This window comes from Vipera berus (assembly GCF_964194415.1).
Source record: "Vipera berus genome assembly, chromosome: 2".
Lineage (NCBI taxonomy): Eukaryota > Metazoa > Chordata > Lepidosauria > Squamata > Viperidae > Vipera > Vipera berus.
The window spans coordinates 27,738,449-27,762,531 of NC_138203.1; the positions used below are offsets into that span (position 1 = coordinate 27,738,449).

Below are 24,083 nucleotides of genomic sequence, written 5' to 3' on the forward strand. Positions count from 1 at the left end.
TTGTTCTATGTACACTCCTTGTTTTATTGATTGCATGTAATATTCTAATTTTCTGAGATTGTGGATTTGGGGTTTTCATGAGCTGTGCGCCATAATCATCACAATTATGACTAATCACGGCTTGAACTATCTTGCCTTGCATGTAATGAGTCTATCTCATATATTAGTTTCCCCTTTTAAGTTGCATTACTGAAATAAAAGAACTTTTGCACAATACTCTAATTTTTCGAGTTTCACCTGTATTTTGCTGGTTGTTAAGACAAATGGTATAAAGTTTTAGCTAGTCATCAGAACAAAATCCAGTGTTTCAGGTTCATTCAAGCAAACATTTTGCTCTCTTCTGAAATTCAGTGCTGCCTACAAATACAGGTTTTTTTTCATGAAGATAAAAATTATTTTCAGATCTTCCCAAAACAGGCACAGTACTATTGTTACCCTATGGACCACATTAAACAATCACATCTTAAGTTAATAAACAAAAATACAAGTGTCAATTAAATCTTGAAGTCTCTAATTAACTATATATGTTCATTTTGTCCAAATTGGAAAAATATCGTGAAAAATATTGAAAACTTTAAAAACATGAAAATCAGTTTAAGATTCAGAAGAAACTAGTAAGTATAAATCTCTTATTATATTAGCCACCGTCAGTGACATGACACAGGTCAATATCATTTGTTTAGGAAACTATGAAAAAAATTAAACCATCTTGTGAGATTAGAAAACTGAAATACTATTAGATTCATTCAAGCATGAGAAAAGTAAGATATAAACTTCTGAATCTTTTATTATACTATACCTGGATAGTTTAGGAAATAGATTGAAAAAAGAGATGAGGTCTTGAAATCTGAATCCATATCATCACCTTCTTTTGAGGCAGAGATAGACAATGTTAAAATGGGTTTGTGTGTGTGGGGGGGAATAACAGGAATCTTGCAGGAAATGAGTGGGATCATGAGTCAGATTAGGCCATGACTGGTCTAAAGTATGGCTGTCTAAGTCATAACGGTTGACCTTATTCAGTATGAAAATCCATGGTTCCTCATGTAGTACAGTACAGGTAGTCCTTGAGCTAGCAATAGCACTTAGAATTATATACTGCTTCACAGTGCTTCACAGCCCTCTCTAAGTGGTTTACAGAGTCAGCATATTGCCCCCCCCCCAACAATCTGGGTCCTCGTTCTACCAACCTCGGAAGGATGGAAGGCTGAGTCAAACTTAAGCCAGTGAGATTTGAACTGCTGAACTGCTGGCAGTCGGCAGTCAGCAGAATTAGCCTGCAATATTGCATTCTAACCATTATGGCACCAGGGCTCATATCTTACGATATGACTGCCATAGACTATATGACTGTAATAGAGCCTGCCCATTACATTTACACGTTGCAACAGTCATTAAATGAAGAATTCAAGTAATGACTCTCCCTTCCCAGCTCTCCCAATGAATCATTAAATGAATATACATGTCGTAAGTGGAGCAAGGGGTACCTCAGGGTTGGGGGAGACTGTTGGAAGCCTAGCATAGGCTCAGCCCTGTTTGTCCTGGCTCTCTTAAGGCCTCTTCCATCCTCTTGAAATGTCCCATACTCCGTTTCCTGCCCTTTGGGTCCCTACAGGCCTTTTCCCATTTCCACAGGTCTCCCCAGGCCTTAAGCCTGATTCCCACTCCACTAGACCAAACACTTTCTCCTGATTTATCTCTTGAAGAGCTCTGAGGTGTTCCAGAGGGCTGGACTGAATTGCTTCATTGCATTGCTGCATGGTGCGATTCTGGAAACAGCCATGTTTCCAGAGGCTGAATTGTATTTTGATATTGCTGCCACTTCCAGAATAGCGCCATGTGGCCAAGCAATCCATTTTGCTGCTTTAATGTGTTTGTTTCAGAAATTTCTGCAGCACTGGGCAGACCTCATTAAGGCAGAATTAGTTAATTTGACCAGTCTTATTATTAGGAAGGCACACTGCATTACACATAGTCAATTGAAGGTACGTTCATATGATCAAAATTCGGAGGTTTGGCAACGGGCATGTATTTATGACAGTTGCAATGTCCAAGGGTCATGTGATCACCTTTGGCAACCTTCTGACAAGCGAACTCAATGAGGAAGCCAGATTCACTTAACAACTGTGTTACTAATTTAATAACTCTGGTGATTCACTTAACAACTGTGGCAAGAAAGGTTGTAAAATGGGCAAAGCATGTTTAATAACTGTCTTGCTTAGCAATGGAAATTTTGGGCTCAATTGTTATTATATGTCAAGGACTATCTTTAAGAGAGTTCCATTCTGTGAACTCAACCCAGGTTCTGTGCCCCTCCACAACTGCTCAGGATCTCATGTAACCTCAGACCTCAACAGAAGGAATAGAAATTTACTACTTATCTTCTCTCTAGGGATGGCTACTGGATTCACAAATTCCTCTAATGTTTATTTTAAATATACTGTAGATTACTCAGCAAGCCATAGCAACATGTTTCACCCATCACAGTTGCCCAATCACTAGGATAATATTAGAATATCTCCAATGTTTTTGATATTATTTTAATAACTATTCAATTTAGACGATACTAAAAACAAGGATTTTCAGAGACTTCTTGGTTTAACTGCAACTTGCACAATGAGGCTACAGGTGTAAGCAAATGAATTCTTTTGCTTTCTGTTTAGTTTCTCACATGCTATGATACAATCATTTGAACCCGTTCATTATTTCCCAGCCACGACTTAAACAAATATACAAAATGGAAAAGCACCAAGGGATTTCCCCCCAAATAGTGATAATGGCTCAGGTTAGCAGTGTTCTGCCTTGATTTTCTCCTTTGTTAAACATGCTTCAGAACCTACGTAGAATTCCAGATGCTCCAAAGGATTAATTCTGAGCATTACAGACATTCATCTCATTCACAGTCTTACATGCGTAAGCTTCTTGTTCTTTGAAATGGCTGGAAAGGCCTTTTAAATGCCCACATCAACAGTGGTTTCTGTTTACTTTTCTCTGAAAAAAGAACTGCTTCACTTTCAGGAGTAGGAAAGTGTTCCTTATATACATCAGGATAAGATTTCTGAAACTGAAAAGGAATAACCAGGGTTAAGGAAATTGTTTTAGTTTGTTCACTAAAATCAGACTGTAGAATTCTGACCTCTCACTATAAGAAAGAAATATTTGACATATATTTTGTCAAACAGTATGGCACAATCTATAGTATTTAAGTTATTTATTTGTATCCCGCCTGTATTATTTTTACAAATAACTCTTAATTTTCCCTGCAACAACAACCCTGCTGTTGTTGTGATTCAGGGTCAGCCTGTGGGTTCGGCAGTTGGGTCGGACGAATCAGAGGAGGAGGGTGGTGTTGAAGACCTTGCTGAGGGGGTTGAAGATCTTGCTGATGATAGCCCTCAGGCAGGCCCCTCCCACTTGGTCACCATGGAGACCCAGCTGTGTGAGCCTGACAGTGTGGATGAAGATGACCCACAGCTGGCCCTGTTCAAGGACGCCCGACGCAGGAGGCAGTCAAGTAGGAGTAAACAGAGGAAGGCTGTGGGGCTTCTCGGAAGGAGGCAGAGAGAGGCCACGCCCTGAACTCTTTATAAAGGGAATGTTTGGGGAGGGCTGGTTTGCTGAAAGCAACCGCTCAGATAGTGTTTCAAAGCTCCTGTATCTTGGTACGTGTCTTGTTTGTTTTTTGTAGTAATAAATTTGGCAGACGTCATTCCAGCCTCTTGCCGTTTATAAAGGGGTTGCCTTTTCTGCAGGGCCGGTAGCAGGCTGGTACAGAACAGCTGTTTTTGTTATCTCCACAATCCAAATATACGCTTATATATATTCATTTTGTTTTGAAACAGAAATACTGTGATTATTTCACTGCTGTAAGTTCAGTTAAAATGGTTAAGCCATGATGAGATTATATTATTTAAAATAACCATATTTCAAACAATAAAACATAATTTGGTAATCAAATTCATATTTATAGGTTCCTGCCTCACATTTAAGAATATGCTTGTAAGTCACCCAGAGTCACTTCTCAGTGAGATGGGCAGCATATAAACTTAATAAATAAAATAACAAATAAGATATATTTGATTCTTTACAATCGTTTAGAAGCTATGAGCATCTGTAATAAGACTGCAATGTATACAAATTGTAAATATTTCTAGATTCTAGAAAAAACATTTATATTTAAATATTAAGGAAAATCCTAAGAACCAACAATTTTAGAAGATTTCCCTTATTGATGCACCTGTCTTGCTGTTGACATTGTTGAAATTAAAATACATATTGGGCAATTTCTGATTTGGCAAGCCTGAACAGCCGTCAAGTTTTTGTATTATGCATTAAATGGGAGAAATGTTTTTAATGCACTTAAGGCTTTGCAATTGAGTTGAGTTTGAGGTAAATGGTTGTCTCCATGTGCATTGTGTACCCGTAGAAGGAAACTGTAAGATTCTACAAAGGCAGGATATCAGTTCTCTCTTGATCAGGTCAGGATTTAAGTTTATTAAATTCTCCTCTGTTGCTTTGGCAATGTTTGTGATTTATATATCATGTATCTATACCAGGGGTCCCCAACTCCTGGTCCATGGACTGGTACCAGTCCACTACATGCCAGAAACTGGCAAACAGGCAAAGCCCCATTCACGGGATGCAGTCAGCACGACGAAACCACACCCCCTCTGTCCCGTGGAAAAACCTCTCTCCATGGAACCAGTCCCTGGTACTCAAAAGGTTGGGGGCCGCTGATCTAGATTGTCCATCTCCCTCAAGGTTTTTGACAGAACAAAAATATTTACATACGGCATAAATGTAATGCCCCAGCTGTAGAATATAGTATTTATAATCTCAGTGCTACAGATGTTTCCAAAGGAATAGCCCTGTGAAAAAAACTGGTAAACTGCAGGATCAGAATTAAGATTTATACAACATATATTTAAAAAGATCCTAGTGTGCGTTCTATTATAGTAGTAAGCAGTTACAACATCAGCAAAGCTCTGCTGAACTGAACTGTAGCCCATCTCTGAGGAACCCACAAGCATCTCTCCTTATCAGTCCCTTAAGAACCTCTAGAGAGGTTCTTTATATCTTGAAGCCTTTCACACGATCCAGAATTCCATCAGGGTTCTGAATTGTGAAAGCCTCCAAAACGTCATCTGAAATTTCAGGGGGGGGAAAAGAAGAATACTTAGCACACCCAATGAGTTGCTATAACTACTTTCTGGAGCAAATAAAAAGCCTACATTGGAACAGAAAAAGAAGCTATGGTTGGATGAAGAACAGGTTTTGAAATTGAACTCAGAATAGATGAAGGTGATGCTAGTCAACAGCAAATCTGTGGTTTAGCCATTCCCCCCTCCCCCCCCAGGTAGTTCTTCTATTGAAAGAGCAATTTCACTTCTGAGAATGCTTGCTGATATCAGCTATCATTGGATTAGGGTGTGAGATGATGACAAGAAATGCATTTGCACAATTATGGTTGGTGTGCCAACTTCAACCATTTGTCAGCTGGTCAGATTTAGCAGCAATTATTTATACCTTCATTATATTTATTCTCAAATGTGTCAACATATTTGCTATTAAAAAAATGCTCAGAATTTACAGCTTGCCTTTTCTGTAGAAGCTAATGGCAAAGAAGATGAATTATATTTGGCATCCACCATCTCTTCCTTTAGAGGAGACTCAACACATCTCTCATCCATTCTTATTGTTTGTTTGCATTGGTTTTGTCTTGAATTTTGAATCATGAATGACTGTATCCTGCGCTCAAGCTGGGTGCAAAGGATGTATACAGGTAGTCATCAATTTACGACCACAATTGACCCCAAAATGTCTGTTGCTAAGTAAGACATTTGCTAAGTGAGTCTTGCCCCATTTTATGACCTTTCTTGCCACAGTTGTTAAGTGAATCACTTAACCGTGTGAAGTTAGATATATGGTTGTTAAGTGAATCTGGCTTCCCCATTGATTTTGTCAGTGAGAAGGGTGCAAAAGGTGATCACATGACCCTGGGACGCTGCTCCTGTCAAAAATATGAGTCAGTTGTCAAGCATCTGAATTTTGATCACATGACCATGGGGATACTACAACGGTCATAAGTGTGTAAAACGGTCATATGCCTCTTTTTTCAGTGCTGTTGTAACTTCAAATGGTCACTAAATGAACTGTTGTAAGTCGAGGACTACCTGTCTACTGCCAGTAGGCTTGAGACCCTGGGGATGGACCAACTTCTGAGGTGGTTCCGTTATTATTAACATTATTTTCTTTTCTTGTTTGGTTCTGCTTTTATAGTGTTTAATGATTTTTCATAATTATTATTTTGGATATGTTTGCCTTCTTATTTGTAAACCATGTTCTTTTCACAAATAATGGTTGGATTATTATTATTATTTTATATTGTTATACCGTATATACTTGAGTATAAGCCGACTCGAGTATAAGCCGAGACCCCCAATTTCACCCCCCAAAACTGGAAAAAGTTATTGACTCGAGTATAAGCCGATCCGCCGTTCTGCAAGCCTGAATACACAGGAATACCCTGTGTGGCCGCGGCTCGTCGGCAGGTCTCCGTTCCTCCTGCCGACCTTTGGGGAGGTTTGGGCGCCTCCCCAAACCTCCCCAAACGTCGGCAGGTCTCCGTTCCTCCTGCCGACCTTTGGGGAGGTTTGGGCGCCTCCCCAAACCTCCCCAAACCTCGGCAGGTCTCCGTTCCTCCTGCCGACCTTTGGGGAGGTTTGGGCGCCTCCCCAAACCTCCCCAAACCTCGGCAAGTCTACGTTCCTCCTGCCGACCTTTGGGGAGGTTTGGGCGCCTCCCCAAACCTCGGCAGGTCTCCGTTCCTCCGCGCAGACCTGCCGACCTTTGGGGAGGTTTGGGCGCCTCCCCAAACGTCCCCAAACCTCGGCAGGTCTCCGTTCCTGTTTGGGGAGGTTTGGGCGCCTCCCCAAACCTCGGCAGGTCTCCGTTCCTCCGCGCAGACCTGCCGACGTTTGGGGAGGTTTGGGCGCCTCCCCAAACCTCCCCAAACCTCGGCAGGTCTCCGTTCCTGTTTGGGGAGGTTTGGGCGCCTCCCCAAACCTCCCCAAACCTCGGCAGGTCTCCGTTCCTCCGCGCAGACCTGCCGACCTTTGGGGAGGTTTGGGCGCCTCCCCAAACGTCCCCAAACCTCGGCAGGTCTCCGTTCCTGTTTGGGGAGGTTTGGGCGCCTCCCCAAACCTCCCCAAACCTCGGCAGGTCTCCGTTCCTCCGCGCAGACCTGCCGACCTTTGGGGAGGTTTGGGCGCCTCCCCAAACGTCCCCAAACCTCGGCAGGTCTCCGTTCCTGTTTGGGGAGGTTTGGGCGCCTCCCCAAACCTCCCCAAACCTCGGCAGGTCTCCGTTCCTCCGCGCAGACCTGCCGACCTTTGGGGAGGTTTGGGCGCCTCCCCAAACGTCCCCAAACCTCGGCAGGTCTCCGTTCCTGTTTGGGGAGGTTTGGGCGCCTCCCCAAACCTCCCCAAACCTCGGCAGGTCTCCGTTCCTCCGCGCAGACCTGCCGACCTTTGGGGAGGTTTGGGCGCCTCCCCAAACGTCCCCAAACCTCGGCAGGTCTCCGTTCCTGTTTGGGGAGGTTTGGGCGCCTCCCCAAACCTCCCCAAACCTCGGCAGGTCTCCGTTCCTCCGCGCAGACCTGCCGACCTTTGGGGAGGTTTGGGCGCCTCCCCAAACCTCCCCAAACCTCGGCAGGTCTCCGTTCCTGTTTGGGGAGGTTTGGGCGCCTCCCCAAACCTCCCCAAACCTCGGCAGGTCTCCGTTCCTCCGCGCAGACCTGCCGACGTTTGGGGAGGTTTGGGGAGGCGCCCAAACCTCCCCAAAGGTCGGCAGGAAGAACGGAGACCTGCCGAGGTTTGGGGAGGTTTGGGGAGGCGCCCAAACCTCCCCAAACAGGAACGGAGACCTGCCGAGGTTTGGGGAGGCGCCCAAACCTCCCCAAAGGTCGGCAGGAGGAACGGAGACCTGCCGAGGTTTGGGGAGGCGCCCAAACCTCCCCAAAGGTCGGCAGGAGGAACGGAGACCTGGGGAGGTTTGGGGAGGCGCCCAAACCTCCCCAAAGGTCGGCAGGAGGAACGGAGACCTGCCGAGGTTTGGGGAGGCGCCCAAACCTCCCCAAAGGTCGGCAGGAGGAACGGAGACCTGCCGAGGTTTGGGGAGGCGCCCAAACCTCCCCAAAGGTCGGCAGGAGGAACGGAGACCTGCCGAGGTTTGGGGAGGCGCCCAAACCTCCCCAAAGGTCGGCAGGAGGAACGGAGACCTGCCGAGGTTTGGGGAGGTTTGGGGAGGCGCCCAAACCTCCCCAAAGGTCGGCAGGTCTGCGCGGAGGAACGGAGACCTGCCGAGGTTTGGGGAGGTTTGGGGAGGCGCCCAAACCTCCCCAAACAGGAACGGAGACCTGCCGAGGTTTGGGGAGGCGCCCAAACCTCCCCAAAGGTCGGCAGGAGGAACGGAGACCTGCCGAGGTTTGGGGAGGCGCCCAAACCTCCCCAAAGGTCGGCAGGAGGAACGGAGACCTGGGGAGGTTTGGGGAGGCGCCCAAACCTCCCCAAAGGTCGGCAGGAGGAACGGAGACCTGCCGAGGTTTGGGGAGGCGCCCAAACCTCCCCAAAGGTCGGCAGGAGGAACGGAGACCTGCCGAGGTTTGGGGAGGCGCCCAAACCTCCCCAAAGGTCGGCAGGAGGAACGGAGACCTGCCGAGGTTTGGGGAGGCGCCCAAACCTCCCCAAAGGTCGGCAGGAGGAACGGAGACCTGCCGAGGTTTGGGGAGGTTTGGGGAGGCGCCCAAACCTCCCCAAAGGTCGGCAGGAGGAACGGAGACCTGCCGACGTTTGGGGAGGTTTGGGGAGGCGCCCAAACCTCCCCAAACGTCGGCAGGTCTGCGCGGAGGAACGGAGACCTGCCGAGGTTTGGGGAGGCGCCCAAACCTCCCCAAACGTCGGCAAGTCTCCGTTCCTCCGCGCCCTGCCTGCCTGCTTCTTTCCGCTGCGGAAAGAAGCAGGCAGGCAAGGCGCGGAGTTTGGGGAGGTGCGCGCGCACCTCCCCAAACCTCCCCAAACTTCGGCAGGTCTCGGACGGCGGTGGCTTGGGAGAGGTGCGGGCGATCCCGGAAGCACCAAAGCCTCGGCCGCGCACAAGTCCTCGGTAAGTTTTTTTTGTTGACTGGAGTATAAGCCGAAGTGGAATTTTTCAGCCCAAAAAGTGGGCTGAAAAATTCGGCTTATACTCAAGTATATACGGTATTTATTGTTTTTGTTATTGTTTGTATGCTGCCCAGAGGCACTTTCCATGAAATAGGAACCATATTTTATAAATAAAAATAATAAATATAAATCAAAGAACCTAATTAATATTAATCCATTTTCCCACTTATCTATAAAAAAGGGAATTACTTAAACGTTTCAGCAAAAATGAAGAAAAAACTGTAGAAAAATTCAACAATTTCATTTACCTGTTTCAACTTTTTCTTCTTTTCTTTGATGGACATTTTCATATTCATTGTGATTTCTTCCAACAAATTTGCCAGTGGTTCTTGACGACAATTTGTTTTTTGGTGTTCAAACTCATCAGTTCTGATTTGATGATCAAATGATGGCACAGGCAAAATAGCATCTGTATCCGATTCTGGATATTTCATCTGAATTTTACACATACACACAAAAGAAATGCAAGAAGACATTTAGAATTTGTTTCTGCTTGTCTCTATGTTTAATTAACATTATGAATTGAAGGCAGGTGAAATATGCTATCATCACCTAAAGGAAAATTGACCACTGAAAGGCTTTGAATGATAAGCCTTGTTTTAAAATTCATTGTTATAGGAGACATACTACATACATACATACTCATGCGCTCGTGACCTCTCGTTTGGACTACTGCAACGCTCTCTACATGGGGCTCCCCTTGAGGACCACTCGGAGGCTCCAACTGGTACAGAATGCAGCCGCGAGAGTTGTGTTGGGAGTCTCCCGATACTCCCATGTTACACCTCTGCTCCGTGAGCTGCATTGGCTCCCAGTTGTCTTCCGGGTGAGATTCAAGGTACTGGTAATGGTGTTCAAGGCCCTACATGGCATGGGTCCGGAGTACCTTAGGGACCACCTGCTGCCGGCATCAACTTCCCTCCGCCCCGTGCGTTCCCACAGAGAGGGCCTCCTCAGGGTGCCACCGGTCAGAGAATGTTGTCTGGTGGCCCCCAGGGGGAGGTCCTTCTCTGTGGGTGCCCCGGATTTATGGAATCAGTTGCCGGTCGAGCTCCAGATGGCGCCCGACCTTCGCTCCTTCCGACGCAATCTGAAAATGCACTTATTCGAACAAGCCGGCCTGGCCTGATGGGGGTTGGGTGGGATTTTTTACTGTTGCTTTTAATATATGTATTTACTGTTTTAGCTTGGGCATTGTATTTAATCCTTTTTTAACTTTTGTATTTTTGTATTTTTATATGTTTGCCCTGTACACCGCCCTGAGTCCTTCGGGAGAAGGGCGGTATATAAATAAAATTAATAATAAATAATAAATGTGATGGAAAGAGGGGAGGGCATGTTTATATTTTAATTGTAATAGTAATCCTCATTCAGTTATAAAAGTTTTTTTTAGAAAAAGGAAGGGAGGGAGGGAAGGATGGATCACAAAATACTTGTAAAGAGAAATTGCAATCTGTCAAGGGGCTCATAAAGTAACTGTTAATGATCAGATCATGTTTTCTAACTGGCTTTCTTCTGTTTGTTAATTTATAATGTACCTCCTACATACCTACCTGCATAATTAATTAATTAAATATATATACCGAGTTGCTCATCTTAAAACATCTGGATGGCTTACAACCAATAAAACAGTATAAAATCACATTAAACAATATAAAACCAACAACAATATCCATCATGCTAGGCATAGCACAACAGTAATCCAAATACATTTAAAGGGATGAGATAATAAAAATAAAAGGAAAAGTTTACACCAATAACATTCGCTATATCTTATCACACCTTTCTATTCTTCTTCCTTCACATTCAACTCATACACTGATTTTTGTTCTTTAAACTTCGTGCCTTTTTTTTGCTGGATCTCATCCACTCAAGATTTTGTTGGTCTTTCTCAGCCTCTCCGTCCATTCATTCCTCCTTCATGCATTTCACTTTTTCATTCTACCCATACTCATTCTTGATCCTACACAATCTTAACTACCTGATTCTGACTGCATTCAACTTTTATGGTTCTTTGAGCATATCCTGTTTTCACTTTCAGATAACAAAGTAGGCAGATGCAGTTTTATAAACATACAGTTTACTTCTTTTGACACACATTCATTTTGCACAACAGACCAGGTACTATTCACTATTTTTCCAACTGAACTTCCCAGATTTTGATTATTGTCAACTCTTGTGTTTAATTAGAATTCTTCATAGGCCTATTTAGCAAGCTCATTACCCTGAGGTTCTTGCACTCATCCTTTCAACTTTTTACAACTTTTTTTTTTGGACACTAACCATTTATAGCATCCATCTTAACTGCACTCTTTAACACTTCCCTATTAGCTCTATACAAATCCCTAAACTATTCTTCCCAGTACTCCCTCATTCCATGTAATCAGAGAGAACCCATGGCCAGGAGACCTTTACCCAGTCTAGCTATAACTAGACTGTACCTGGATTGTGAAATTCTTACGACAACTCATGCCCTGATCACTGCACAATCAAACTGCTACAATGTATTATATGTGGTTGCTTTTGAAGATAAGCCATGAGCTGCAATTAATGCAAAACACAGTGACCTGTTAGTTAGCAAGAAAAACCTGTTCTGGCAGAATTGCTGTTATCTTGAGATCACCACACTATTGCTTTCAGATACAAATGCTAATAATTACATATAAAATCCTATGGTGTGGGATAGGATTTATCCAGTTCAAATATTTAGAAAAGGCCCTTTGAAAGTTTTTCGCCTATGTGAGATGCAAGTGTAAAGGCTAGACATCAGGGCTTCTTGGTGATAGCTTCACATTTTGGAATACACTCCATGGGAGATAGGTATGATTGTGATCTCCTGTCATTCAGAGTCATCAAACTGTTTTATTTCAAAAGTATTTCGCCAATAAAATAATTGTTAAAATAATAATAAAATAATGGGTTAATTGTTGAAATTCTATTCACTTAGCCTGAGGCTTTTTGTTTAGATCACTTACCTATTTATAAATCGTACATTTCCATTGAAATTGCTATGCATTTTCTCTGGCTCTTTTAATATTAACTGTTTCATGCCCTTTAGAGACTACATTCTTTGCAACTATCTTTTTTTCAATATACATAGTCAAGCTATTCTCCAAAGCATCTGAAAGCAGGACAAGAAGCAATGGATGGAAACTAGTCAAGGAGAGAAGCAACCTAGAAGTAAGGAGAAACTTCCTGACAGTTAGAACAATTAACCAGTGGAACAACCTGCCTCCAGAAGTGGTGAATGCTCCAACACTGGAAGTTTTTAAGAAGAGACTGGACAGCCATTTGACTGAAATGGTATAGGGTTTCCTGCCTGAGCAGGGGGTTGGACTAGATGACCTCCAAGGTCCCTTCCAACTTATTATTATTATTATTATTATTATTATTATTATTATTATTATTATTATTATTATTATTATTATTATTATTATTACTATATCTTTCTCTCATTCTCTACAGTGCAGAAACATTCTCTTATTTGTGTGTGTGCGCTTTCTTAATTCCTGGCTTCCTTCACTTCATTACTGCACTTCATATTTTGTGAGTTCATATATTCTATTAGCATAACTCCACACAACTCTTTGGTAATCTGAAGATGTTTTTTTTACTCTCTACTTAACAGTGTTACATTCCCTTTTCTTAGATCCATTTTCCATTTCATCCATTGAGAGATTAATCCATCTTGTGATACTTTCTCATATTGGACTCATATGTTTTCTTCCTGAAGTTGATGTAACTTTACTTTGCTTCTTTCGCTTCCTTTTCTGTCATGACCATTTTCCCTCACGATCCACCCTTTGATTCTACGAAAAAAATGGACTGTTCCAAATTTAGAAAATTCTCATCACGACTGAATCCTTTACTAATCATCTCAATCTTTTGTTACAGTCAATTTTACTCTTAGAATTATATTCATTTCTTAGCTATGTGTATCTATGAATACGTTATTGCTTACATTACGTACCTGAAACGAAATTGTTTCCCTTAAACAGATAATCATCAAAGTGTCACCTTTCCCTTTCTTGGATTTCAAAATGCCTTGTGTACTCACCCAAACATCTATGCCAACTAGACAATTATTCATTCATAGTCATTCAGAACATTGCATAATTTACCCAGAACTCATATTTAGCATTTCCATTATCACCATTCACTGTAATATAACATGGAACTATTACCATCCTATGATTTGCTACTTCCAAACTCACATACAACAACCTAATTTATGTGAATTCATATGATGTGCTATTAACTAAAGAAGGGATAATAGCATTTCTACAAGTGAAACTTTCATCTGCTTATTTACAGTAGGTGGGTTTTCAAAATGTAGTAAAAAAGTTATATACAGGAGAACAAAATTCAACCATGTAAGACTCACCTGGACTCTTTGGAGATGTGCTATATATTCCTCAGCTGCAGTTTTTAAGGCTGAAGGAACATTTAAGATCTCATGATAATTGTCCATCATGAATGAAACCAATTTAGCTGCTAACAGTTCATCCAAATCCACTTCATCCTTGGAGCAAAGAATGCAGTGAGAAAAGGTTTGAACCATCTGAAACACAGAAGAGGAAATCAGTGACATCAGGTCTCACAATATATATTGAATTTGTTATTTATTGTCACATAAGTGACGGAAATTGCTACTACATCTTGTACTACAGATCATGCGTTGAGCCAAAGGCTATGTGACTTTCAAGATTCCTCCCAACCCAATGATTTAAGTATTTATAAACTGATCAGATACTGTTGGAGGCCTGCTACCACATTTGTCAACATCAATTTTTGTAGCCCACTGATTCAGATATACGCATTCAGATTGTATCAACTTAGGGATAGAACACCTGACAAAAAACAAGAAAATTAACGTATTTTCCCTTACACTGAATTCCCTTTCCAAAGTTCTTTTGGTTCTCTTACCCATTCAGACAGCGCTATAAATCTAAAGAAAACCAGGCATTCACAGAGCAAGCAATGCAAAAAGGTTAAAGGACGGTGGTGAGAAATAGGTGGGAAGAGCTGCAGCTGACATCTTTCATCCACTTTAGCAGGGAAATTCAGCCTGGGGATTTAACTTCAAGTTATACCGGCAGAAGGCGACAAGAGAATATTGCAAACCACACCCTGCCTTGCACAGATTACTGCTATTTCTAGAACAAGTCATTATTTTGTAACTAAGAAGAATCTCCCCCAGAGCAATTCCAAAATGATTTCATAGTGTATTTTTATTTCCGGCAGATACATACCATTGCTCTTGTTCCAAGTGTATCTGAAAGAGGTGGAAGATCTTTATTTGACTGGATCTTAGCCATCAACGTCATCAATAACTGTAGTTTTCGGCGATTTGCTGGTGGTAGAAGAAGACAACAAATCTGCAAAGCTTCAGTAGCTAGCTTCTTTTCCTGCAAGATTCCTGAATCAAAACATGATTTTAAAAGATGTTCTTAAGTACTTTTTTAAAGAAACTTCAGTGTTGAGTTTCTTTGAAAATCAGAATTTTATCATTCATATTGTTAATTCATTTTTTGGCATTCCAAATACGAGCTGTAGGTAAAAGGAAAAGCATTAAAAGATTCAAGCTGAGCTGTTTTAATCACCCAAAAGCATTTGAAGCATGCCTACTGATCTTTTCTTGGGAATGTTTTTTGTTACGCTTACAAAGTAATATTTGTAAGTAATATAACTATAATACACAGTAATATTGTGAATAAATTAAGGTGTTTTTTAAGGAGGCAGCTGGACTTTCTTGTTTTTGTTTGAAGATATTTTGCTTCTCATCCAAGAAGCTATTTCAGCTCTGAGTGGATGGTGGGGAATGGAAGGATTTATATTCCTTGCAGACAGCTGGTCATTTGCATTTTCTTAGAGAGTCGCTGAGGCTTTTGGAGGTTTTCTGTGTCCTCAGGGTCACCTGAGTAGAGCAAATATGTGTGGAGCCTTCTTGGCTGCAAGATCTTTTCTGCCATGTCCCCTCATTGTTGAAGACAGGCGCAAACGCAACAGGTGACCCTGATGACACAGAAAATCTCCAAGGGCCCTCAACAACTCTCTAAAAGAATGCAAATGACCAGCTGTTTGCAAGAAATATAAATCCTTCCATTCTCCACCATTCAGTCAGAGCTGAAGAAGCTTCTTGGACAAGAAGCGAAACGTCTTCAAAGAAAAACAAGAAAGTCCAGTTGCCTCCTGAAAAAGCACCTTCGGGATAACCATGACCTGGATGACTGAGAATCTCCATAGACCAGGGGTGTCAAAGTGCTGGCCTGTGGGCCGGATGCATCATAGCAAAACCGCACCCACCCCATTGCCGGCAATGGCAAAAAAAAGTCACGATACGTTGCAAGTTTGAAACCCCTGCCATAGACAAATGAATAAAGAATATAATTTCTGACAACCTAAAGAGGAAGAGAATCTAGGCCATTTTGTCCTCAATTTTTATGCTGATTAAGAATTATCTGCAGGACTCTGAGATTATCCTGTTCCTATAGACATTCAGAATAAGTGAGGAGATTGGACATTCATGCTCACTGGTGTGGAAATAAAAGAATAATTCTAGCATAGTTTGTTCTTGATCATTATCATCTCCAGACTCATCTGGAGGTTCTTCATGCAAACATTTAAAGCAACCATACATGTGAGTTTCTTTTATATTCATGAAACCCGATAAAACAGAAAAAGATTTATACAAAATATTTTGAGTTTAGAAGTGCTATTCTCAGCTAGAAGCAAAACTTGGTCATTTCGAGTAACCCTGTCTCAGAAAACAGCAGTGAAATGGGTGGTTCCAACTTCAGGTTAGATCATTTCAAGTGTTGCAAACTTTAACAGAATGTTCATTCAGCAAATTTTGTTTTGAGCATAACCACTGCATAAGGTATTTGGAGTTTCGTTATAAGGAAATTTAGACAAGTCAGCTGTTCTGAGAGTACATATCAAGGTAAGTGGTTATGCTCCAATTTTTAAGTTACCTACCGTATTGGAATTTACAGATCTGATTAATTTCTATACTAAACCATGATTTCATTAACCCTTGCTCTCTGAATAAACCACAGTGTATGGATTCACAAATAAAAAACTTCAAAATAAAACAAGCCATGCTATAGCTTACCATCAAAACAATAGCCTAAAAAGATATGTAATACTCCAGAGGTCCCCCAAAAGCCCAGTGTAATATCTAAGGAACTAAAGGCTTCTCTTGCATTGGCAAATGTCATTGTTTATGAGACCCCCATTAGAAGAACATTGAACAACAATGGTACACATGGCAGGTTGCAAGAAGAAACCCACAACTGTTCAAAAAGAACATTGCTGCCTGCCTACAGTTTGTGAAACACCACATGGATAAGCTAGAAAGCTAGCAGAAGATTTTGTAGACGAATGACACCAAACTAGAACTTTTTGGCTTGAAAGAAAAGCATTACATTTGGCAGAAAGCAAACAATGGATTCCAGCATGATTTCTGTGAAACATGGTGGTGGCAGTATCAGGTTTGTGTTGCTACTCTGCCTCTGGATCAGGATAGCTTGCCATCATAGATGAAACTATGTGTTCTGAATTTTAGCAGCAAATTTTGCAAGAAAATATGAGGATATCTCCCCAGAAACTGAAGCTCAAGAGAAAATGGGTCATGCAGTAAGACAATGACCCAAAATATAAAGGTCATATGACCCCAAAAATGGTTAAAGCAGAAGCAAGCCTACCAGGATCCCTGAACTAAGGCTGTCAGAAAGGAGGAACGGGCTAAAATTCCTCCAAGCATAAACTCAAGAGAGAGATTCAAACTTAATGAGCTAACTTTGGGTTTTGGTTATAAAATGAAGGGTTTTCTACGGCAGCAAGACTCTTAATAGGTCAGTATTGGAAGAAGGAGGAACTGCCGACTATAGGAGAATGGACTTTAAAGGTTTCTGACCTGGCAGAGATGGCAAAGATATCGGCCTATTTGAAAGATCATTCGCAAGAACGTTACATTATGGAGTGGAGAAAATGGATTGAGTATATCCAGAACAAATATGGGACTAAAAAGTTTCATGTAGCATTTGAATAAGTCTTCCCTTCTTTTCTCTTTTTTTTTCTCTTTTTTTATATATTTTATATTAATAGTGTTTGTAGTTATCCTATATGAGCTAGAGAGTGATAGATTATAGAGTTTACGGTTGTTAGCATATGATTGTTTATGATTCTTTTTTTTTTGTTTTTTATACCTTGTACTTAGCTCTGGGAAGTCGGGGGGGGGAGGGGTAAGGAGGGAGGGATAGGGGAGGGGTAGGGGGGTTTGTTAAAGATAAAATGTATGATAAAACTGTTCAATAAAAAAAAATGAAGGGTTTTCTCCTTTCTTCTTTATATATAATACCTGAGTGCTCCCTAGAATTAGTAAATTACCATTTAAAAAAAAACTGGTGTCTTCTTCCTTTAGGGTTTAAAAATAAAATAAAAAATCATATATTATTCCCCACTGCAAAGAGAAGCAGAGATGGTTAAATTGATTCCTTTACCCAAAGAAGAGAATATACTTAATCTTGTCTCTATTTTGAAATTGCTTCCGGATTTTGTGCTTGCAATGAAAAAAAATGAAACTTTTGATTCTGTTTTTGTAAACTAGATAGGCTTATTGTTATAGAAATGGCTTGTACATCTGTTGTGTTAAAGCAAAAAGTTGCAGTTGTAATGTTACCTTCTACTGTGCTAAAGAGAATCAGAAGTCAATGCCTTTTTTCTTCTTCTTCCGTTACACTATTCTCCCCTTCCCCCCCTGTTCTCTTAGTTTTCCACACTTTTTTTCCTTGTATTTTATACTTCGATAAAATTAATAAAATTTCAAACCAAAAAAAAAAATCGTCCAAGCAGGACTGATCAACTATTAAAAATGTTTAGTTGCAGTTATTTTTGCCCAATGGGGCAATGTCAGTGACTGAAAGCAAAGGTTCTCATACTGGTCTCACACACAAATATGTAACTTTGGATCATATGCCTCAATAAATCATTGAATAAGTATGTTTTTGACTCATATGTTTAATTGGATTCTCTTTATCAAGTTTTAGGACTTGTGTGGAGAATGTTTTAGGTCACATTTATGCAGAAATATTGAAAATTCAAAGGTTCACAAACTTTTAAATGCCACTGTAACTAGTTGAGGAGCAAGGTAGTCAAATCCAAGTGAGGCCAAGGCTTGACTTATGAAACTAGTGTGATGCTGATGGCAAAAAAAAGCAAGCACTACATGAAACAAGACCCCAAGATAGCTTTTCATTTTTAGGCATAAATTAGAATGGCTAATATTTTTGCAATAGGTACAGAAAGAAGGAGGGCAACAAAACTGGTTCTCTTGTCATTCTGAAATTGTCTGGTATTTAATTATCATCTACTGTACATAACTTACATTTGAAGACAGTGGTGATGTTTTCAAGACTGACAAATTATCCACCCATTGTTGAAATGTATTTATTAATTGTTTCCATCATCTCTCACATGAATCTTTCAGTATTACATTTCAGACAAAATTCTATGGAAAGGTAGCATGGGGAATTATGACAGTCAGGTAACAGCCACTTCTATGACAATTGCTTTATCACTTCAACAGCACAACTGAATGCAGACCATTGATAAGTATGATATTAATGTCAATACACAGATCATTTGAATATGTGTCAGTATGCTGCATCTACCACTTAGGTCATGAGATCTTAGGTAAAAAAAAACTAAGAAACGTCTATTTTGTTGAGGTCTTCAAGCAAAAAAGAGATGACATTTTAAAGAATAAAGGCAATGGATGAAGCGGGACATGGCTGTGGTAGAACAGAAAAGTTGAGAAAAGAATAGTGAATATAACTGGTATAAAATAGTTTTTGCTAGTATGGTAAGTATGCTAATTATAGGGTTAATCAGAACAGTCAAAGAAGATGTTTGAGGTGTTATGTTTTATGGTATTGTGAAACTGTAACTGGCATGAAGATAATTGTTTTGAAGTAATTATTCTGAAACTCTGCCACCTAATTCCAGAGACTCTGGGCAGTTTACAAATATTAAAACTATTCAAAAGCAAGAAAACAAAAAGAACAACAACAAAGACAAAATTGACAAAACTGGAGTGGTACAAAAAAAGAGGGGGCTTCAATCACCCTCTACAAAGGCCTGGGTGAAGATGTGCTTCTGGGGTCCAAGTAGATGGCATTGTTTAATTAAAGAAACCCAGAGTGTGCCAATTTTGCCAGATCACATTGGCTGGGTAGATATTATGGGAGACAGATGGTCTCTCAAGTAACAGGCTATATCCCAAGTAGGGTTTTTTATGTAACAACTAGCATCTTCATTAGCACCAGAATGCAAAATGGCAACCAGCGTAGCTTGCAAAGTAGAGGAATTACAGGGGCATCACTGCCCATGGTCCTGCATTTTGGACCAGTTGAAGATTACTTCTGGGTGATCTTCAAGGACAGCTCTATGTAGAGCATATCACATTAGTCAAGTCATGAGCTGACTAGGGCATAAGGTTCTGAAGGGTCCTCCAATATAGGAAATTTAGGAAAGGGCATCAATGGAGCTGTGCACTACAGCTTGCCCACAGATGTCACCTGCTTATCAAGTAAGAGCTGTGAATCTAGGAAGACCCTCAAATTGCACATCATCCTTTAATGGGGAAATACCATTCCATCTAAGGTCAAATATAAATATTTCCAGATCTGATCTGTTTGAACATCCAGTCACTCTTCGTAGGATTGAGTTGGACACAGTTCCTTCCCACCCAAATCTGCACAGGCATTGGAACCTCAACAGTTTTACTAGGTCAGTCTGGACTTGAAAAATATACATGGGTATGATCAGAGTACTAACAATATTGAACCCCAAACTGGTGGATCACCTCAATCAGCAAGTTTGTGTAGAGGTTGAAAAGAAGGGGAAAGAGAAGATAAATCTGTGGTACCAGCAAAGGAAAAGCTTGATCTTTCCACCCACAATCAACAGTGACTGCAACTGTCTGAGAGAAGAAGAGAACCATCATAAAGGCCCCAATCCCTAACTTATGAAGTGAAGGCAGCTCAGAAGGATACCATGATTGATGGCATTGAAAGCTACCAAGTAGCACGATGGATACACTGCCACTATCCCAGCTCCACCATAGATCACCTATCAGCACAATCAAAGCTGTCTCAGTGCTAAATTCCAGTATGAAATCTGACATCTAGATAATGCATTTTCTCCAGTGTTCTCATCAGCTACAGATTAACTACCTTTTCAATGACCCTCCCCCAAAGTATTGGAGCCAAAGTCATCCTGTTGAGGAGGGAATGCCCCATGCCTCTTTCAGAGCTGTGGGCACCACTCCCTCATGAAAGGGGCTGGTAATATAGCATGAATCTAACTGCAGGTCACCTTCCTAATTTTTTTCATAACCCAAGGAGGACTCAAACCCAGTAAACAAATGCCAGAGTTCATAGCACAGAGAGCCCTGCCCACTTCCTCAGGCGTCATCAACCCATTCCAGATCATACCAGCAGACCATGCATCAGCCACCTCAGCCTGCTCTGCCAAGTCAGAGTCCAGGGCAGAGAGAATCTGAAAGACTTTTTCAATCAGATAGCCTCAATAATCCTCACAGAGCAGCACCTAAACAGCAGATATAATAAGGATGGGGAAATATTGACATTGTATTGCCCTTACTGCCCGGAGCTATATGCTGCTTTCCCCCAGGATTAACTTCTTTCCTCTTCTAAATCTGCTGGCCTGGACTGAGGGTTTTGGGTTAAGGTTTTAATTTTTAATTATTTTGGGGGTATTTAATTTAATTTAATTTTAACCTGTATATATTGTATTGTTTTAATTTGCCCTGTAAACTGCCCTGAGTCCCTCGGGAAAAGGGCGGTATATAAATCGAAATAAATAAAATAAATAAATAAATATTATGTGCTCTTACCCCGGTCTGTTCAAGTAGGTTTGATTCTTCCTTTAATGCAGACATGTCAAACTCACGACGTCACGAAACATATCTGGACTGTTTTGCCATTGCCGGCAATGGGGTGGGTGCAGCTTCCTGATGACACATCCGGCCCATGGGCCGGCAGTTTGACACCCCTGCTCTAATGGCACTCCAGGCAAATCTCTGAATAAACTGCCTCAAGGTTTATTTGCATTGCTGAAGTCTGCCTTTAGGAAGCTTGTCTTCCTAAAGAAGGTTTGAATGTCTGAATTGGGAATCCTAAAGGTTCAAATTAATAAGGAGGAAAAACAACAGTTCTTCTCAAAATATCAAGTTCTAAAAAGGAGTCACTTTCATTAAGAAAGATGCTGAAGGACAGCATTAACATTCTGCAGCACAAACACTGTGCACTCAGCCTGCCAGATACGTGTTTCGCAGCATAACTTACCTAGCACACTGACAAAGACATCAAAGAACTGGAAAGTGAGAAGAGGCTCCTTCATGTGTGCATAATAATCTGCTATGGTTCTAAAGACATCTCTTTCAAATCCTGAATAGGTGGGCTGTTTCAGATCTGGACATCTGGGCCCTAAAAGGATGGAAAAGGGGGAAGTAACAAGAAAAAAAAGTTTCTTGGTTGGATTATGTAGACGGCAGAAACAGTGCTAATTTACATGTATTGTTGTTGTTAGCTGCGAAGTCGTGTCCGACCCATCGCGACCCTATGGACAACATTCCTCCAGGCCTTCCTGTCTTCTACCATCTTCTGGAGTCCATTTAAGCTCACGCCTACTGCTTCAGTGACTCCATCCAGCCACCTCATTCTCTGTCGTCCCCTTCTTCTCTTGCCCTCAATCTTTCCCAGCATTAGGCTCTTCTCCAGTGAGTCCTTCCTTCTCATTAGGTGGCCAAAGTATTTGAGTTTTAGCTTCAGGATCTGGCCTTCTAAAGAGCAGTCAGGATTGATCTTCTCTAGGACTGACCGGTTTGATCGCCTTGCAGTCCAAGGGACTCGCAGGAGTCTTCTCCAGCACCATAGTTCAAATTTACATGTATAGTCATAATGAAAAAAATATTTTTATTTATTAAAAGTATAGCTGCCCAGTTCACACATAGGTGACTCTGGGTGGCTTACAAAATTTTAAAAATCCACCAGAGAATAAAAACCCATTTAATAATAATCACCCCACATCCATGGCAGCAATAACGCAATCAAATCCACCACATGATTGACTCTAGCCCCATTTGTGATGAAGCCACATTTTTAGAACCTTTCTGAAAAGCAACAGGGTGGGAGCCAACCATACCTCAGGGGGAATAATGTTCCAACAACAACAACACTATGCTGTCACATAGGTACAGGAATGAAAATAGGAATTAAATTGTTAATAAGGACTTAAGCTAGTGTCCTTTTAAAAACTTGAAGCGTAATCACAACATGTCAAGAATGAAACTTTGGCAGCTACATGCCTCTTCTTTCAACTTGCCATTAGAGTAAGGTGGGGAGGAGGTGTTGCTTTAGAATGGATTAGTTGGAGAAACAAAACCACTACAATTCCGCTGAAGACCATGAAAGCCTGAAACCTTTCCAAGGATGCTTGCAGCAGGTGTGGAGAGGAACCAGATGGTTCCCACAACAAAGTGAAATTGTTTACATGTACTAAGTGAGAGGGTGGGGGTTTGGCCAGAGAAATTATTGTTTAGCTTTATGAACTAGTGTCTGAGAAACTCAGAGTTAAATTGCTTCAAAATGACCACGCTGTTTTTTCAATGAACACTAAAATTTTTGGAAATAGAATGAATCTGAATTCCCGAGTTGGATATTGACATGACATGACTATTCATAAACTTCATTAATTTCAAGATAGTTTCAAACTTCCTAAACAATTTGGTGGTTTAAATGTTTGCAGCACAGACTTCTCTCAGCCAAACCACTTCAGAATAGACCCAGAGAATTATCTGTTTGATAATTCAAACATAATCCTCATCTCCCTGCTTCTCCAGATAGATAATCCCTGGTTTAAAATGGATTATCTTTAACACAAAGAGTAACCATGATAAACAATTGAAAGGGCTTTCTAATAGTAGGGAATGACTATAACTAAGAACAATATACTCATACTGTATTTCCTCGAAAGTACCATATTTTTCGGACCATAAGCCGCACTTTTTTACCCCCCAAAGTGGGGGGGGGGAAACGAGGGTGCGTCTTATGGTCCGAAGGTGATCCATATGGCCAGCCCCAACCTCCGCAAGTGGAAAACAAGGGAGATTGCCAGGAGCACGAATCGGCACGTTCTGAGAAATGCCAATCTCGCACTCCTGCAATCTCCCTCACTCCGTTTCAGCTTCCCTTGCTACAAGAGAAAGCAGGCTGAAATGGAGCGAGGGAGATTGCCAGGAACGCGAATCTCGCGCTGCTGCAATCTCCCTCGCTCCATTTCAGCCTGCTTTCTCTTGTAGCAAGGGAAGCTGAAACCGAGCGAGGGAGATTGCAGGAGCGCGAGATCGGCCGATTCATGTTCCTGGCAATTTCAGCTTGCTTTCTGCAAGAGAAAGCCAGGCCGCAGGGCCACCTCCACGGGTACTGCTCAAACCAGAGAGGGAAGGACAAAGAGGGAGGGAAGGAAGAAAGGAAGGAAGGAAAGAAGGAAGGGACAATGGGAGAGGGAGGGAGAGGGAGAAAGAGAGAGAGAGAGAGAGAGAGAGAGGGAGAGAGAGAAGGAGAAAGAAATAGGGAGGGAGAGAAAGAGGGAGAGAGAGAGAGAAGGAGAAAGAAAGGGAGAGAAATAGAGGGAGAGAGAGAAAGAGGGAGAGGGAAAGAGAGAGGGAGAGAAAGAAAGGGAGAGAGAGAAAGAGGGAGAGCCAAGGAAAAAGAAAGGGAGGAAAATAGAGGGAGATAGAGAAAGGGAGAAATAGAGGGAAAGAGAAAAATAGAG

At 41.6% G+C, this 24,083-nt stretch overlaps 1 protein-coding gene across 1 annotated transcript in view; it reads right to left on the minus strand.

Annotated features, from left to right (window-relative positions):
• Positions 1-2,905: 2,905 nt before the first annotated feature.
• The window catches only part of DEPDC1B (DEP domain containing 1B), a gene marked incomplete at both ends in the record, with an annotated part of 48,606 nt that continues 27,428 nt past the window's right edge, over positions 2,906-24,083 (minus strand). The window contains 4 exons of the mRNA XM_081321114.1: positions 2,906-3,064; positions 13,606-13,782; positions 14,474-14,640; positions 21,593-21,733. Of these exons, the coding sequence (XP_081177240.1) occupies positions 2,906-3,064; positions 13,606-13,782; positions 14,474-14,640; positions 21,593-21,733 (644 nt within the window). The remainder of the gene's footprint in view (positions 3,065-13,605; positions 13,783-14,473; positions 14,641-21,592; positions 21,734-24,083) is intronic.